At 40.7% G+C, this 19,142-nt stretch overlaps 1 protein-coding gene across 4 annotated transcripts in view; it reads left to right on the forward strand.

Moving 5' to 3' along the window:
* The window catches only part of ncoa4 (nuclear receptor coactivator 4), a 182,416-nt gene extending 171,574 nt beyond the window's left edge, over positions 1-10,842 (forward strand). For 3 of the 4 annotated variants that reach the window (XM_061040858.1, XM_061040855.1, XM_061040857.1), the window contains exons 2-11: positions 2,712-2,835; positions 5,137-5,277; positions 5,486-5,577; positions 6,958-7,066; positions 7,167-7,247; positions 7,322-7,459; positions 7,791-8,525; positions 8,672-8,968; positions 9,119-9,211; positions 9,528-10,842. In XM_061040858.1, the coding sequence (XP_060896841.1) occupies positions 2,713-2,835; positions 5,137-5,277; positions 5,486-5,577; positions 6,958-7,066; positions 7,167-7,247; positions 7,322-7,459; positions 7,791-8,525; positions 8,672-8,968; positions 9,119-9,211; positions 9,528-9,533 (1,815 nt within the window). In that variant the 5' untranslated portion in view covers position 2,712 and the 3' untranslated portion in view covers positions 9,534-10,842. The remainder of the gene's footprint in view (positions 1-2,711; positions 2,836-5,136; positions 5,278-5,485; positions 5,578-6,957; positions 7,067-7,166; positions 7,248-7,321; positions 7,460-7,790; positions 8,526-8,671; positions 8,969-9,118; positions 9,212-9,527) is intronic. The other variant, XM_061040856.1, reaches the window with a different exon arrangement.
* Positions 10,843-19,142: the final 8,300 nt, after the last annotated feature.

Below are 19,142 nucleotides of genomic sequence, written 5' to 3' on the forward strand. Positions count from 1 at the left end.
GAAAGTTAAAATGATGCATTTAAATCAATTTAAAGTATAGATGAATGAAATGTCCTGTTATAACCAAAAAGTGTTATATCTTGTATATTATTACGGATTAATTATTGTTTACTTAGTACCTAACTTGTTAACAATGTAAGGAAGTTAAACATGAAGGTCTTCAAGATTATCTCAATTTGAAGAAACTGGTAGATTAATATAGCAGTAATTAAAAGTAAAATTAAATAATCTAGGCTATTTTTCAGTAATGTTTACTTTAAAGTGAAAGTCACTGCTGGTGAGCAGGAGAGCAGTTTTTCCAATCATTTATTTTGATTCAGGATAATCTATCAAACACCTTGTCCTAAAATAATCATTGACTTTTTTCCATGCTAGATATCTCACATATCCATTATCACCAAGTCAAGTGGATGAAGTTAATAAGGAGGCATTTAACACTTGATTAACAGTGACTTAAGTTTGTTTATTTTTGTTTTAAGTAACAAAACTTAATTTATAAGTAGCGCATGGAGAGAGAAGCTTAGAGCTCAATATGCTTATTTGGAACTTTCAAAAGCACATCTAATTCGTATTGTTACATTATTACAGACATTATATGATAGTATAATATTTATTACACAAAGGCCTTTCAGGGATTTAGTCCAAAATCTCTTGACGTTTGGAATGTTGTGTGGTTTGATTTCTGACTTTTTCCTGCTCAATTTGTGCGTAGAAACAGTTTCTCCAGAATATTGACTTTTTCTAAAGTGCAGCTGAAAAATCCTCTGCTTAGTCGGTTCAAAGAAGACAAACATGAATCCTCAGGATGCTGTCAAACTTTGACCCCTTTGACGCTCTGAAGTGAGCTTTGACACTGGTGGGTTAAAGAGTGTCAGCAGTAAAACCATGTTGAAATTTTCCCTTGTTCTGTTTGAGCTGTAAACCTTCAAGTCACATGGTCCAATGTCAGCTGTTATTTAAGAGAGCAGAGTTTGGCTGTGTACAACTGATACTACAGGACACCCCACCCTTATTCACCACTAGCAAAACAAGTTCATTGGGTACATCTTGCCATTTCCTTGACAGCAGAAAGATGTTACAGTGACATTTACTTAATCTTGTGATAGGCTAGAATACATTTCAAAATACAAGATCACCTTCACAATGAAGTCCTGCAATCAGTCTTAAAAGTACCATGCTGATTTTTTAAGTACCTCAAGTAGGTCTGTTGGCCGCCATGTCTTCAAGGACAACCCTTCCCAACCCCAACCTTCCCTGACCCCCTACTCCAGTGTCCTGAAATACTCGCACACTGAGTGTATTTTTAGATTTTTTGAGGACTGTGTCTGTCTGACACTAGATTAATGGTCAGACTTGTTTCATCCCAGTGGATCCTGTTGAGCCAGCAGCCTGCTGACCGACCTCAGAGCACAATACAGCTGTTCATAAACACCATGGATCTCAGCTGAGGCTTTCACCACAACACGACAGCACGAATAAACTGCTGATCTACCCTCAGCTGAGTCAAACACAGAACACAACCTGCAGTAAAAAGCTCACCTGTTTTAAAGAGTGACTCACCTGTGGCCTCAGTCTCCCTTATTTAGTTCTTAACCTGACCAGCTTATGAACAGAAACGGTTCATGTTGTAAATATAGATTATAAAGACTCTTTGTGTTTTTAGGTAGTATACTACGCCAACAGTCAGAGGTTATACTCTACATTTTACAAACTTAAAACGATATGTAAAAAATATAATATTTCCGGAGTAAAATATCTGTCTTAACTTTTTATAATCTCTGTTACATACCTACAAAAATAGCCCGTTGTTTCTGAATACGATGATAGAAAATAGGGCTGGGAATCTTTGGGTGTCACACAATTTGATTTTGATTTTGATTCTTGGGTCACGATTCTATTCAGAATCTATTTTCGATTCAAAACGATTCTGGATCCATGGATTCAAAGTCCATTTTTGAAGTAAATACTTCTGGATCTACTCCAGTCATCAGTGAGACTGGCTGAATTTCTTGTTGCTCTTTTTGGCATTCTTTTTACCTGCTCTTTTGTAATGTTAACAGACAAAGAGTAAGGTATTTTACCTGCTTCTTGTAAAGTGTCTCGAGATAACACTTGTTATGAGTTGACGCTATACAAATAAAAGTTGATTGATTGATTCTACTGAGTTTAAGAGCTAGCATTAACACTTAGCAGGGAGTGACTGATAAGCCAAAAAAAATAAAATTGTTTTCTGGAAGTTATGAATCTATTTAAAATCTCAGAAGATAAGAATCTCGACTTTTACATGAATCGTTTTTTTTCCTCGAACTGTAATAGAAAGTCCCTGTTGGGTTTGAAAGTAAGCTACAAGAAAACAAAGTATGGAAACCTGGTTGTAGAAAGTGATGATGAAAAGCAGAAGTGGAGGATGACGAACATGTTTAGTCTTGGTCCAGAAAACTGAAGTGAGAGTTTGTTGAGAAATCATAACTAGTAGAGAAGTCAGGGAGAGGGGAAAGTTTTTTTTTTTTTTTTTTTAGTAGTATTTCGTTATAAGCTGCAAGGTGAAGATTAGGTAAATTCTCAATTCCCAGAATTATTGTTAAATTTATGAATGAGGTTCTATGAAATACAGCACCTTCTGATAACTGTTGAGTGATGTCTAATGCGAAGCTGACACATTTTATCTAAACTTTATCTTGACACTTTGTCGTTCCTGTTTTTCTATCCAGGATGCCGGCAACCGAGGCAGCAGTGAGCGGGCTGAAGCAGTGCCGGCAGGCCCAGGATCAGCTGGAGGATGCCATCAAGGGGGTGATGAAGGCCGAGCAGCAGCTGAGGGAGAGCACCAGAGAGGTCAGGACCTTCTTCTTCCTCCTCCTTAAACATCCTCTATCTGTATTTAGGTCTCTTTTCAAATAAGAGAACAACACTTATCTGTTAGATTATCGATCATCTGTCCCTCGTGGTACAGTAAGATTTTTTGCTTTTGATGGTAACTCGTACTTTGCTTGAGCACGTTGCTGCTGGTACACCAGAAACCAACCGCTAACATTCAGAGCTATCTTCATAACAAAAGCCCATTTTCCATCATGAGTCTGCAACAGCCCGTAATGAACCTCCACTGCCACTACATCTTCGAACTTTTATTTGCAGTGGCATAATATTGGTGTCCCAGTGTACGATTTCACATTGTGTTAGGGAGTGAAAGGCACGACCTGTGAACGCTGAGGTTGCGACACTCTCACACATGTAGCACAGTTCTGTTCTTCCCTCTCTGCCATCTTCAACAAGCATTACAAAGGGGCTAAACACTCAGTATGTTGATATCCACTGAATGATAAAGTATGATGAATATTATTTCAGTTGTGTACTTGTCAGTGGTTTATTGAGGAGCTCACTGAGTCAGAAAGTGGTTACTGACCCACACAGCACAAATGGCTGGTAGTCATTTTCTTCTGCTTTGCAGCTCTGGTGTTGAAGAGGAAAATAAAAGTTAAAGTATAAAAAAAGCTGCGGTAAAGTCAGTCATTAACTGGAGACAACGTGCAGCAGAAACATGTTAGCTGTAGCGGTCGGAGGCCAGGATCGTCAGGCCACTCTGAAGGGGCCATCAATTAACTGTCAGGCGACACTGTTTGGACAGCAGTTCTGAAGAGTTTTGTTAATATCTTCTGATATTTAAAGGAGGGAAATTGTTTGTTTGTATAACTTTTATTTGTTCAGGGACAAGATTAATGTGAACCACAACTCCACATCTCTGCATTCTCCAAAGCCTTAATTTTGTTAGCCTGTCACAACAAAAGCCCAAGAGACGGTACAGAACAAAGAAACTCAACAAATTAAATGAGAGAAGAGTTTCAAACTAAAAGACCATAGAACACCCCCCACCCTTTCAAAATAAAACAAAACAAGAGATACTAGCTCATACATGACTAAACCTGTTTAAAATGGTGGAAAATGTATAGGCATCCCTGTGAGTAATCAGTTCAGAGTTTTGCATGTAAGGTATTTAACATATTGATCCCCAGCGCTGAAAAGGTTGTTTGTCCAAGTGAGGATTAAAAAAAAAAAACACTAGAATTACTGTTGCTGAGTCCATTACCCGAAGTGGAACCACAACGTCTCAGAGCAGCAAGAAGCCTGATTATGTCGGCATTTATGATTCAGTTAAAGATGAGCAAATTCAATGATGTAAACATGAAAACAGTGTTCGTACTTATAGTGTGTGTTTGTGTGTGACCATTAACATCTAAAAACTTATTGTTTAGTCCAGCACCTGCGGTCACCCTGTAAGCTCGGCTTGCTCAACTACCCACAGACGTTAGGTCACGTTGCGTGCATGCGTGTGTGTGTGTGTGCGTGTGTGTGTGCGTGTGTGTGTATATGTGGTCAAGTCAGCATAATACAGGGTGTTCAGAGAAAAGTGGGTGTGGTGAAGCGAGTATAAGAATGAGTGAAGTGAGAGAGATCATATCATTGATGGACTGAGAGCAGATTCAACAGCTGTGATCTACTGCACACTTCTCCTCCTCTGTAAAGCAGGTAAAGCCATGTGTGTGCGTGTAGTAGGGATGCCGTGATTATAGATTTTACTTTTTCTTTATGTGGGCAATAAACTGTAAAATCAAATGTATTTAAAATATGACAAAGCATTGTGAAAAAGTGATAACAGCTCTGACCTTGATCTCCAGCTAGTTTAAAATAACAACAGTGACAAGTGGTTGAACTTGCACATAGCTGATGAAACCCGGTGCTGGTGTTTACTTCACACAGACGAGAGGAAGAAACGTTTAACGGTCACTGGCTGTAGTGTCCCTCTCTATAGTAAAGCTATGATAAGCACGGCAGGAAGCTGGTGTACCAGGTGTAAGGAAAACGGAAAACACCCGGAGCGGAGCCTCTACAATGAACTAATTGTGACGCTTTAAGCCAAGTATGTAGCAGGTCACAGTTTTCAGGCCTGATTTCAGACTGATGTCATAGTGCGTATGAATGGTCAGCTGCTGCATCATCCAAATTGCATAATGAGACTAATACTAGAGCTCACACATATTTTCCAAGTTTCCAAAATCAGCGGCCATTGCCAGACCACCACAGATTTGTTCCTCTCCAGGGTCTCTTACCGGCCCCTCTCCCTTCCTGTCTTCCTCCCAGGTTCGTGCCGAGCTGCAGAGCTGTGTGAGCCGCCAGCAGGAGGCACTACGCAGCAGGGAGGTGTGGCTTCTTGGGCAGATTGAGCTGCTCGAACAACTCAAGACTGAAACTCTGCAGCAGCAGCTGTACCAGCTGCACTGGGTAAGTGCTTGCACCTACTTGTTGTACTGGTCTTAGCTGTAACTCGTTGAAACATCAAACTGTTTCCTCCATAACAGAGGATAACTGTCTGGTCTGATCCATAACACAGACTGTAATTAACATCAGGAAATCAAACAATGAGTGTGGCCAGTCGGTGACTTTTACAGAAACAGAAACAACATATTAAACTCAGTTTACTGTGTTTCAGCTCCGGGGTCAGTTTGATGTTATTGTCCATCAGCTGCAGAACTCCAACAGCAGCAACGACCTGAGCAACCAGCTGACCAGCTGCATGGAGAGGTAATACACACACACACACACACACACACACACAGACACACAACGCACACACATGCATACACAGACACACGCATACACACACAGGCAGACACACAGACACACAACGCACACACATGCTGTTGTGGATTTTTCTGTTGGTAATGAAAGATCTCAAGTCAAAGTCTTTTGTCTTTGTGTATTTTATTGCATATAATAAAAAGTTATTTTGCAAAAGGGGTAATCAGCTACAAAAGTAACATCAGTCACAAGTGCATCAAAGATTCCCGGGGCAGTCCAGGTTGCAGAGCATATTTATACTTTCACAGGGTGTAGGTATTTTGCATATACATGAGTGATACATCGTCATTGGTTTCAGCTTGCCCTAGTGACTACGCCTTCTGCTAGTTTGTCTGGTGATTTATCTATGCAAGCTTCTTTCTATTAGGCACCTGGTATGGAAAAACACCAACAGAAACTCCTTTGTCAGGAGGGCACTGATCTAAGGTCATGCTGTACCCAGATCTTGAGGAGTGTCCCTGTTGGAGATACAGACCGAGGCCACAAAGGAGTGTTCCTGTTGGAGATACAGACCCAGGCCATACAGAGAAACAGATTCTAATTGCTAAATGACGCACGAACATCCTAATCTTTTAAGGTCAGACGAAGGAAACAGACAGATAGTATTTTTCCACTACAATGCATACACAGACACACGACAGATTTGGTAAATGACTGTTTTTGGTTTGTTCTTGATGACTGTTTCCCAGTCTGGTGTTTATATGTCTGAAGACAAAGGCTGCAGTCTGCAGAGACTCTGTTCTAACGCATTCACCACCTTAACTTAAAGCAGCAGCAGGAGGAAGCTCAGGGTTTGATACAAGCCTCTGAGAAGAAAGTAGACATAGCAGCCATGTCATTTCACTCGTAATTTTTTAGTACAACTACTAGGCTCTCGTGATGGATCAGCTGATATTTATTTTTGGCCATATTTACTTTCCAGACTCTTTGAATTCACTCACAGCACTATCTGCAATTGTTTTATTTGCATAGCAGGGCCAGGGGCTTTGTGGAATAGGGTTGAAGAAAACTCTAGTGTATTTTATCTAAAACCATGTGAAGGCTATCAAGAAGATCTGTTTTTTTTTGTTCTATCAAACTAATGATGGAGATCATACACTGAAACGCAACCCAACACATCACCGACAATAGGGCTGGATACTAATAAAAGTGAAAAAAATGATAGAGTTTGTAATTTAGTTGAGGAAGGTGGTAAGGATGATGACGAGTATGAGAGTGATGGTGAGGCTTCTGATGATGAAAATAACTGTGAATTATTATCCAAGTGATGAAACTGTTGCTGTAACTGCTCTGTGTGCTTATTTTCTCCCCCTGTGTTTGTAGGTTGTCTGCTCTCAGTCTGACACCTGAGGAAACGCCTGAGCTGAGTTTCCAGGCCGACACTCGCTCTCTGAGACAGGCCATCACCTCATTTGGGAGTATCACAGCTCAGGTAAAACGCAGTCACACTCACTCATACAAACGCAAACACACAGACACACACCCAGTTAGTGGATGCTAATCGGTTGTTTACTGTCCATCCTGTTCTGAAGCCTGTGGAAGGTGCATCTTCTCAAAGCTCTTCCCACAACAGACCTGAGGTGCAGAGTTGTCCAGTCGCTGCAAAGAAACAGGTAAGCCACCTACTGCATATGGACAGATAGAGGAAAACACAGATATAAATGTATTGATTATTGTGATGGAGCAGACTGTATCTCTGCAGAAGATGGACATCACAGCTCTGGGTGAATGGCTGCTGGGAACTCAACCAGCTAGCAAGTCTCCGATTGGTTACCAGTCAAGCAAGAACCCTGAGGATTGGCTTGTGGCACCTAGAGAGAGCAAGGTGAGAGAGACAACCAACCAAATCTCTTTTATTATTATGCAAATCACTCTGTAGTGTATCATGGATTCAGACTTATTCTGTCAGCTTGTGGTGCCAAATAGAAGGAGAAATGTTAGAAATCAATATAAAACAGCAAAGCCGCAAATACTCTTACTCCTTTGTCAAAGTACAACTACTACAAGGCTTTAGTACTTCAGTTCATCTCTGTTATTGGAAAGTAAAAAGCATTGTCCAGAAGTGGCCTTAGAAATTGCAAACTTCTACAAATGACGTCTTTAACAGCTCTCATAGTTTTTTCATTTGGGTTTTTTGTGTTGTTTTTTTTCTCCAGACTTCATGTCCTGTCCTGGCTTCGATTGATTTCCTGCAGGCCTGGGGTCAGCTTAGAGACCTGGAAGCATGGCTTCTCCAGGACCAGCAGACCCCCGTCAGCAGGGAGAGGACAATCAGCAGCTGCAGCTCGTCCTTCTCCATTGAGAAGATTGATGAATCAGAATTCAACACCTCTCCTGAAGAGGAGGAGGAGGAGGAGGAGGATGAGATAAGCGACTGGCTCATCACACCCTCTCCTGTTGCCATGGATACAATGTCAGATGCAGAGCGGTGGCAGAGAGTGTTGAAGCCGTTTGAGGACAAGTGGTCCTCCAGTGAGTGGCTGGTGGAGCCAAGCCCCCCCAATGCAGACTGCTCCTCCTGCTGCCAGACCAGCAAAGCCGTGGAGATCGAGAACCTGGGCCTGCTCAAGTGCCTGAAGACCCCGCCCACCTCCAGCCCTGCCTCCCCGACCACTACAGCACCATCAGCAACCGTGGATGCATGGCTGCAGCAGGTGGTGCCATTGCAGCAGACCTGCAAGGCTAACGAGGTTTGTTCTACCTACTCTGCCTGTGTCTGTGATGAGAACTGTGCGAAAGAACCTCTGAGCCTTTGGCTGCTGAGACAGGATGGACGGGACAAGAATGGAGTCTCTGTAACCAAGAATGCCTCGCCCACCACCAAGAATGCCCCACCTACCACAGTCAAGAACATCCAATCTAACCATAACCTGATGGAGAAGGAACAAAAGGTAACAATTCCATAATGTTAGATGTTGATTTTTTTTATTTTGTTTAGTCTGAAACTCTAGAGAGTCCATTAACATTAAACCACCAGTGGGACGGTCAGTCCATTAAGTGTCTGATAATTCAATTATTTTGCTCTATTTCTCCTTAGGTTCAAGCCATCCTGGAGGCTTGGCTCCACCCCACCAACACTTCTTCCACCTGCAAGATTCCACTGAAAACTTTAACAACCTCCCTCTCAGGTTGGGTGGTTCCTGAGGAGGAGAAGGCCAGCAGGGAGGAGCACAGCTCCCAGTTCAAGCCCGCCTCCTCTTTTTCTCTGTTCCAGCAGCCTCTGGATCCAGGTCTCTGGGTTCTTCCAGGACAGTCTGCCAAGGGGTCAGAAGGTCAGCCCCACCCTACAGAAGAGGAAGACAAATGGCTTTTGAAGAAGAGGAGTCAGGCTCAGGTAACAGCACCACTGAGACCAGTTCAGATCAGCAGAAACCATCATAGATCAGAGTTGAGATAAGACAATCAGTCATGCAGAAACACTCAACGTGTTTCTTCTTGTTGGTTATTAGTGCTGTCATGTTGACTAGGTGTTTCTGGTTTACAGGAGCGCCTGGCACTTCCCACAGTCTGTGACCTGTTCTCGTGTATGAAAGTGGGTGGAGACAAAGAAAAGTGGCTGCACAAAGCTGCTGAACAGGTGAGCCTGGGGGCATGCTGGGGGCAGATTCAGAGCAGAACCTGAGTGAACATCACACAGCAACAACCGTCTGTGTTCATGTTTACGTCGGGGTGAAGTGTCTTGTTTAAAGTCACTGTTGAATGTCAGCAGCAACTCATCCCTTTTGTGTGTACTATAACAGAGGTCTGTGTTGTGTTCAATGTCCTCTCTGAAACAAGGAAGGCTGTAACAAAAATGTGTCTTTTACTTGGAAGTTTTAGAAACCAATTCTCCTGTGCATGAATGAAAGACAGACGCTCATCAGCTGATCACTTTATTTTCTTTCCCCCTCCAGATGTGATGATGGCAACGATGATCATAGATGTTTCTTCTCTTCTCCTCTGGGAGAATCTATCGCTGATCTGCGCACACGATTGCAAACAATCTAACCAACGCCGCCACTTTCTTCCTGTGACATCACCACACTGAGCCTCTACCCGCCATTCTCTTCCAGTCAGGAACAAGAACCCATCCAACAGTTCACTACCTGGACTTTCATTCTTTGGGTTGAAATCAAGAATTTCTACCCAAAGCTTGAGCCTTTCAGCCGTGCCTCTCAGTCTTCACAAGAGGAATGAGCTGACTCAGCTGTTACTATGACAACAGAGATGTAGTAGGTTACAGCTCTAAGGGAGAACTCCAAATTGCTCATCAAACAGAATTAATTTGATCCTTTTTTATTCACAATATGTTAGTTGATGAGATGATGGACCATCTGCTCGTCTTTGTTTTTCATTTCTATCTGATTGACACAAATGGCTGCTGATCTGCTTTAAAGGAGAAACTTCTCCTGGAACTAATTTCATCAGCTGATCCTCACAAGGAAGAGGAGGCCGAGTCCTAGGCGGCAGGGTAAAGTGGATGCATGGGACTAAACATTATGGAGGGTGGAGGTAAATGTAGATCTAAAGTAGTTTATTTGAATGCAGTATATTTTATCAAACATTTGACTTATTTTACTTTTTAACAGAATCTCCACCTTTTATGGTGGAATGCTCATTTTCTTCTTCTGTGAAGCTGTTCATCTACACAGATCTATTTCCTGTCCAGACTGCAGGCTGTTACCTGAGTGGTGATTTTTTTACTGCAAAGGTCTAGTCTGTCAGGTCATCTTACCACTTGTGTTAGGGTTTCCACATGCTCAGTAGTGTTTATTCACTTTTATTTTGTAAAATCACACGCTTTGAAATCTGTTTTAATCTATATGCGAGTTTTACGCTATATATGTTTAATTATTTCAGATCAAAATGCTTATTTGTTCCCTGGGTGTAGCTTTGCAGGCATTCTTTAATGCAATGCTTTTGATTGGTGAAGCTAGCTACATGTTACTAACCACCTGGGAGACTGAGATAAGGGCAGATAAAAACAAAATCCTTAAATCTCCAGAAACACAAAAGGGCAGGGTGTTTCCCAGAATGCCTCGGACAGAGGCAACCTGCAGTCTGTCTGAAGGTCACATGATTCTGCAGTCTGCAGTGATTGGTGCATTATTTTAAGCTCTGGTTTAATGTTGGTGTGTATGGGTTTGTTCGCTCATGAAGAGCTATGATGTCTTCAGTCTTCTCTTCCTGCTGTGTTTCTCTGCTGAATAAAACCTAATGACATCATCACTGTTGTTCCTTAAGTGAATACTTGAGCTTTTCTCAGTTCTCTGAATGAGCTGATTTGGATTGAATATCTATGCTAGGGCTGGGAAATATATTGAGTTTTTAAGATATATCGATATATTTTCAAACAAGATATAGGGTAAAACAATATCGTTAATATGGATATAGTTTAAGTTGCATTAAAATAACATTATAGAGGTGCCAGGTCACCTTTTTCTCATCTCACTGATGACTGACTGTCTGTCCCTCTTAACCCTGCTCCTCCTCTCTCTCTCTTTTATTGTATTTAAAGAACATTTTTATTTTATAATAAATTCACAAACAGGTAGTTTATTTTCCATGTGTTTTCACTGTTAATAAAATATATATCGAGTATCGCCATTCAGCTAAACAATATCAAGATATGAGTTTTGGTCCATATTTCCCAGCCATAATCTGTGCCTGAACTGGATTTAGATTTAGGTTACAATCTTGTGTTTCAGTGAACTCATCACCAGAATTACTTAAAACCTTCAATTCCCAAAAAAGTAACTTTTGAACACAAAGGTTCCTGAAAAAGAGCCAATAGACCTCCAAAATGTGGACCAGTATGATCAGCAACATGATCGGTAAAGGACAGGCACTCTAAATACTGCCCTTTAATGTGTTAATGGCATGCTTGAATCAAAGAATGATTTATTTAAACTTGTTATCTGGATGAACGTCCACACTGGTTGGCCTCCTGGGTTAACTGCTGCTTGTGATCTGTAGTCTAGTTTGGCAATGAGGTACACATAAGGTTTGTTTTATTTTGGGAAGCTGAAACACTCGGCTCCTCTTTTGACTGAGTTGATAAAGCCGTCAAAAGCAGCAGGTGGCATGTGCTGTCATTCTACTTATTAACTACACATTACTGGCTCAGTGTCCCACTGCAGGAGGTGAAGTAGAAACTGGACCATGGATGTTAAAATCATCTACTTTGCAATGTTTATGGAGAAACCAGAGAAATGAAAATGAAGCTATATTGGATTCATAATAACAATTATAAACCTAAGTATTATTGGGTCTAAGGCTAAAAGGTGATTCATGAAAAAAAAACTAATGGCAATCTCAAGTTCAGTATTTCCCTCACATAACCGTGTTATCGGTTCAATTAAAATGTGTTTCAACAATGATTGATAGAAGAGGAAGATGCCATCAAGTATACCAGTTTATTTACAAAAAAGGGGGTTAATGAGCTCAACCATTTTTACTAGAGCTGTCAAACAATGAAAATGTTTCATCCTGATTAATCGCAAAATTTCAATAGTTATTTGTGATTAATCACATTCTTAATCCACAAAAATTCAAAGTAAGAATTGTTCGGCTTTTATTTTTATTATTATTTTTGTACTATGAATTAAAACATTCAAAGGTGCTGTTTTCCATCACTGTGACTCCAGGGAGACGGTGTGCCTATCGGGATGAAATAACATGCTCAGCCGCTGTGTTTCCATGTACAAAGACTATGTAGAATTTTCATGCAAACACAAATTAACGTTCATTAGGTCCATTTCTTCTACTACTGCATAGACTGAGCCATGTGTCTGTGCTGATAAACTTCATGTGTACTTCAGCTGAAGAGTTCACACCCTCCATAAGGAGCATGCTGATACAGAGCTTTGACATCACTGAAGATGTTACTGCCTCCGCTTGTCAACCTGCAGAGGAAACTACTGAAGTACTGTGTTTGTTTAAATCTATACAGACCTTTTATTTTGAACAAGGAACAGTTACAGTAAGTCTGAGGGTCAAAGATCTTTAACTCAGACGGATGCTCCACATGTGTGGTAATGAGATCCAGAAATTGACAAGAAGAGTGTAAAGATGTCACTGTTCACAGGTTTTACATAAGTCCAGTCCAGAATCGTGTCCTATCCCGGTCTCACATCCAATAGAAGTCCTGAGAAAGAGGAAACCAACCCAAGTCACTTCCCAAATCTGAAAGTCAAGAGCAAGGCGAGGGTCAATTAGATCAAATCCTCAATCCTCAAGACTGACAAAGGGGTGTAATTGTAAAAAACAAAAAATGAATGGATCATCTCACAGTGAATGTTAGGAGAACAGGTTGGAAAAATGATTGATGAAAAGAATTGAGTTCAGAGAATCTGAAGAACTCTCTTTCTGCAGGGGACAAAGTCCAACAACTTAATTGGATGGCTGTAACTTTGTGACATCTTCAAAAACCATTGCCTGTGAACATAATCCATTGTGCATCCACAAATTCGATGGAAACTCTTCCATCTAAAGAGGCAACCGAATATAAACCAGGCCCAGAAGTGCTTCCAGCTTCTCTGGGTCAGGGCTCATTTCAAATGGACTGAGTCGAGGTGGAAAACTGCCCTGAGGTCTGACAGGAATCAACATTTGAATTTCTGTTAGCAAATAATGCCCGTTGGAAATAAGATCTGGCTTGTCATCAGCACACAGTTAAAAAGTCAGCATCCATGATATTATGGGGGTACGATATGTGTGTGCGGCTGTGGCTCAGAGTCAGTCGTCTCAACCAGAAGGTTCGAACTCCAGCTCCTGCAGCCACATGTCCGATGTGTCCTTGGGCAAGACACTTAACCTAAAGTTGCTCCCGCTGCTTCATCAGCGGTGTGTGAATGTGTGTGAATGGGATTAGTTACCTCTGATGGTCACTTTAATGAACAACCTCTGCCATCAGTGTGTTAATGTGTGACCTGCGGTCTAAAAGCCCTTTGAGTAGTCGAAAGACTAGAAAAGAAATATACAAGCTCAAGACCATCAATCTACGCTCATGTGAAGGCATCATTGATGATGAACCATTGAAGGGTCATATGGTGACAAATCATCAATTTCCCTTTAGGGATAGCCTTAATTATTCCAGAAAGACAATGATAAACCACATTCTACATTCTTGTCCCAACCGTTTGGAAACAGGGTATATTGATAACTGTTTTGAAATGACTGAAGATCAATAATGTTTTTGATTTTTCAATCACATGTCAACATGTACTCACCTCTTCTGCTAAGCTCTGTGCCCTTTGACCCCCCCCCCCCCCCCCCCCCCCCCAACACACACACACACACACACACACCTCTTTTTTTAAAGGTTTATATGGATTCAGTTCTGTCAGATGTCTAAAGATAGAAACTACATGATGGGGGGTGGGGGGGCTTGTGATAATAACACATTGAATGATAATATACTGCTGAAAATGATAAAGAAGGATGTGGATAGTTCCCATACATTAAGAGGACATAATTTTTTGTTTTAATACTTTCATGTGATAGTTTTGAAAAATAAAAAACATACATTTTCATATGGTTAGTATAGAAGATGCACTTCAATATTTAGTCATTTTTTCTACACAGATGTATATTTCTGGTAGCTCATCCTGCGACAGAAAAGAATCAGAAAGATTTAAAAAATAAATAAAATAACAACAATAAAATGAAAGGTGATGAAAAGCAACCGAGCAGACTGACTTAACAAACAAAAAACAATAATAGTAGAGATAGGAATAAAAAAAAAGAGAAATAAATAGTGGGCCTTGGTTTGTTCTACTCTAAAAGTGTTTATTTATTGTTGTCTTTGTATTCTTCACCTTCTGCTTATGGCTTGATTTCAATGCTCAAGTACATCTTTGTTGATCTACATTAACCTTAGAGGACAACATAATGAAAACAAGCAGGACAAATATGCACTTTTATAGCTCACTATCATAAACTAAGATATGTATTAGTGTGGTGGCGCCCTCTGGTGGAAGTACACAGAAAATCAGATTGCACTCTAATATGCATTAATAGTCAATAATTAAGAATAATTCAACCAATCTCAATATAAGTTTAACAATAATACTATTAGTATCTAAGCTATTAGCTATGATATAAAAAATAGGTTGTTCAGTCTTAAAGGACAGAGGGCCCCACTCTTGAGGACAAAGGTCAAACATCTTGTTTCAGCAGATTTTCAATGAACACTACCAAACAATGTCCCTAAACACTTCTTACATATTATAGAAAATAATTAGTGACATAGGCCTATATAGTGAATTTACAGTTTATTAAACTCCATGTCCATATGTATCCAGAGCTTAACCTGTAGCTCAGTCAACATGTGACGTCACTTCCTGCCTACCCACTAGTAAAAGTATAATAATAATAATAATAATTTATCCTTTATTAATCCCGCGAGGGGATATTCAGTATACAAATTAAGTTAACCATAGTAAAAGCTAGAAAGTAGGTCCTATTCCAATGGAGCTGCTTTTCCAGTCTGCTCTCACCAAACCCAAGCTCCAGATTCACTTCAGAAATCTAAAAAACATCAACCCGGACTCACTAACACTAGACCTTCTACATCTCTCCTCTGCTAACTTCTCATCAACCAGTGAAGCAGTGGAATTTTACAACAAATCCCTAAACAGTCTCCTGGATCTCCACGCCCCTCTCAAAACCAGTACAGCCACGTTCCCACACTCAGCCCCATGGTACACCTCCGAGCTGCGGAAAATGAAAGCGACTGGTCGTGTCCTTGAACGGCGTCTCAAGGTCTCAGGACTCACTGTGCACAGGCTAGCATATCGGGAACACCAAAAAGCCTACTCAAAGTCCCTCAGAAATGCCCGGTCACAGTTCTACTCAAATATCATAAATAATATCCCCGGCAACTCAAAGCAACTTTTCTCCACCATAAACCATCTCCTAAATCCACCAACCCCCTTCCTCTCAGACCCCACAGAGGAGCGGTGCAACGATTTCATGGACTTTTTCAGAACAAAAGTTAACACCATCCGCTCTCTCCTCTTCAGCTCCGCCTCTCCACCTGTCCCGACTGCCGACCCACAGCCGGGGACCACCCAGCCTCTCTGCTGCCTCTCTGCAATTACGCAGCGAGAGACTGAGGAGATCATCAAAAAAATGAAACCTTCCACTTGCAATCTGGATCCCTTTCCCACAGCCCTGGTCAAATCAAACATCTCTGCCATAAGTCCCCTCATCACCAAAGTAAATCACTCCCTACAGACCGGCCATGTTCCATCTGCCTTAAAAACTGCTGTCATATCACCACTTCTCAAAAAACCCACCCTAGATCCAGATGTCTTTGCCAACTACAGGCCCATCTCCAACCTTCCGTTCATCTCCAAAGTGCTGGAAAAAGCAGTTGCAGCTCAACTTCACGACCATCTACAACACAACAAACTATTTGAGAAATTTCAGTCTGGTTTCCGCTCTGCCCACAGTACAGAAACAGCTCTGGTCAGGGTCACAAATGACGTGCTGATGGCAGCTGACGCTGGTTCTCCATCTCTCCTTGTTCTCCTCGACCTGACAGCAGCATTTGACACCATCGATCACGCCGTCCTCCTCAACCGCCTTCACTCTGTCATCGGTCTTTCTGACTCAGCCCTAGACTGGTTCTGTTCATACCTCACTGAAAGAACCGAACATGTCTCCCTTGGAGACAAAAAATCCCGGACTCACCTTGTCACCTGCGGCCCCACCCTGTTCAATATCTACATGCTACCCCTTGGCCGCGTCATCAGCCAACATGGAATTTCATTCCATTGTTATGCTGATGACACTCAAATATACCTAAAAACAAATCAAACCCCCTCTGCACCTCTGCCATCATCGACACTGACCACCTGCCTGGAGGAGACAGAGGCGTGGATGAAGAACAACTTTCTCAAGTTAAACAGAAGCTATTCTACTTGGCACCCCACACCAGATCAAGTCATCCCCCATAATCACCATCACCTTTTCTGGCCAATTCATCCACCTCTCTCCAACCGTCACAAATCTCGGCATCAAAATGGACCCTCAACTGAAATTTGAAGCCCACATTAAACACCTGTGCAAAAACTCATTCTACCACCTCAGAAACATTGCCAAACTCCGTCCTACACTCTCCCTCTCAGATGCAGAGAAACTCGTCCACACCTTTGTCTCCTCCAGGCTGGACTACTGCAACGCACTCCTCATCGGGATCCCTAGCAAGAGCCTCCAGAAGCTCCAACATGTCCAGAACAGCGCTGCTAGGGTCCTGATGAGAGTGTGTAAATATGAACACATCACACCCATCCTTCAGACTCTACACTGGCTCCCTATTTCATTCAGGATTCAATACAAAGTCACCCTTCTGCACCCATAGAAATGCCCCCCTCTATCTCAAAGAAGTCCTCACCCCACAATCCTCCACACGAAGTCTCCTCTCTGGAAACACCAACCTCCTCCATCCCCCCAGGACTAAACTCCACACCATGGCTGACCGGGCCTTCTGCTCCTCTGCTCCCAGTCTGTGGAACGCTCTCCCCGAGCAGCTGAGGGCTCCACAGTCTGCTGACGCTTTTAAAAGGGCCCTAAAAACCTTTTTAACAAAGCCTTCTGCTTGTGCTTTTAGTTTCGTTAGTTGCTTAGTTGATTAAATTTGTTTTTATTTCTATTTTTTCTTCCTGTAGCACTTTGAGATTTTTTTGCAAAAATGTAAAGTGCATTACAAATTAAATGTATTGTTATTATTATTATTATTATTATTATTATTAATAATAAATTTGACCTCAAATGTAAGGACTATCCTACTCGTTTATCAGAATTTGTCCTTTTTGATTTCCTCAATGATCATTTAGATTGAAGGAATTATGTTGTTTTTCAATCTCTGGAACTCCCTACCCATAGAAATTAGGCTGGCAAACTCTGTTCCTATTTTTAAATCCTTGCTCAAAATATTTTTTTATAGGAAGGCCTTTTTAAAGATTGATGAGTAATTCATGTCCTGCTTTAATTAATTTAATCAACTTGTATTCATCATTTTATAACTCACCAATGTTTTATCCTGTGTATCTTGTGAAGCACTTTTAATGTACGTTTTATTTAGTTTGATTGAATGCATTCTGTAAAGCACTTTGTAACCTTCTTTGGATAAGTGCTATATAAATAAAGTTATTATTATTATTGTTATTATCATTATTCATTTAACCCTATTCCTCTTCACTAAATGTTCCAGTTAAAAATAAAGAGATTTTGTCACAATCACGACAACACTGTTAGGCCTACATCACTGAGATCAAATTCTGTAACGTATTAATTTTGTTGAAGCCAAAATGAACGAATAGATTGAATCATTTGTTTACTTGAAGTATTAGACATGAATCTGAGTTCCTGAATGATAACTTCATTTGACAGTAGAAAGTGAGTCGAAGCTTTATTCATTAGGCCATACAAAACAACGATTTTGTAGAAACAAATCTCCAATTCTATTCTATCCTGTTCTATTATATTATATTCTATCCTATCCTGTTCTGTTCTATTCTATTCTGTTCTATTCTGTTCTATTCTATTCTATCCTGTTCTATTCTGTTCTATTCTATTCTATTCTATCCTATCCTATTCTGTTCTGTTCTATTCTGTTCTATTCTGTTCTATTCTATCCTGTTCTATTCTGTTCTATTCTATTATATTCTATCCTATCCTATTCTGTTCTGTTCTATTCTGTTCTATTCTATTCTATTCTATCATGTTCTATTCTATCATGTTCTATTCTATCCTGTTCTATTCTATTCTGTTCTATCCTGTTCTATTCTGTTCTATTCTATTCTGTTCTATTCTGTTCTATTCTATCCTGTTCTATTCTATTCTATTCCGTTCTATCCTATCCTGTTCTATTCTATCCTGTTCTATTCTATTCTATTCCGTTCTATCCTATCCTGTTCTATTCTATCCTGTTCTATTCTATTCTATTCTGTTCTATCCTATCCTGTTCTATTCTATTCTATTCTGTTCTATCCTGTTCTATCCTGTTCTATTCTATCCTGTTCTATTCTATTCTATTCTGTTCTATCCTATCCTGTTCTATTCTATTCTGTTCTATCCTATCCTGTTCTATTCTGTTCTATCCTATCCTGTTCTATTCTGTTCTGTTCTATCCTGTTCTATTCTGTTCTGTTCTATTCCAGTATGTGAGATAATCTGTGATATTTCAAAGAAGTTCTATACCAATCGAGAATATTCTTAGTTGAGTTCTAATCGTTTAGCTTGTGCACACATACCGTAACTCCAGTGATGAATGATGGATTGTTCACCAGTAATTCAGCCTACTGTCATAAATACAGAATAAATAAATAAAAACATTTCGTACCCCTTCCATTAGAAACAGGTTATTCTGAAGCTTCACGACACCTCGCGACATCTTAAGGTAAAGTGTGGGTTGTCATTGCGCCGTCCAATCAGATTTTATGCAACGAAAAGGCTGCGCAGCAGATCAACCAATCACATGACGGAGAGGATCTGGACGGTCCGCCGCCTGCCGCATCTGG

This window comes from Labrus mixtus, chromosome 6 (assembly GCF_963584025.1).
Source record: "Labrus mixtus chromosome 6, fLabMix1.1, whole genome shotgun sequence".
Taxonomy (NCBI): domain Eukaryota; kingdom Metazoa; phylum Chordata; class Actinopteri; order Labriformes; family Labridae; genus Labrus; species Labrus mixtus.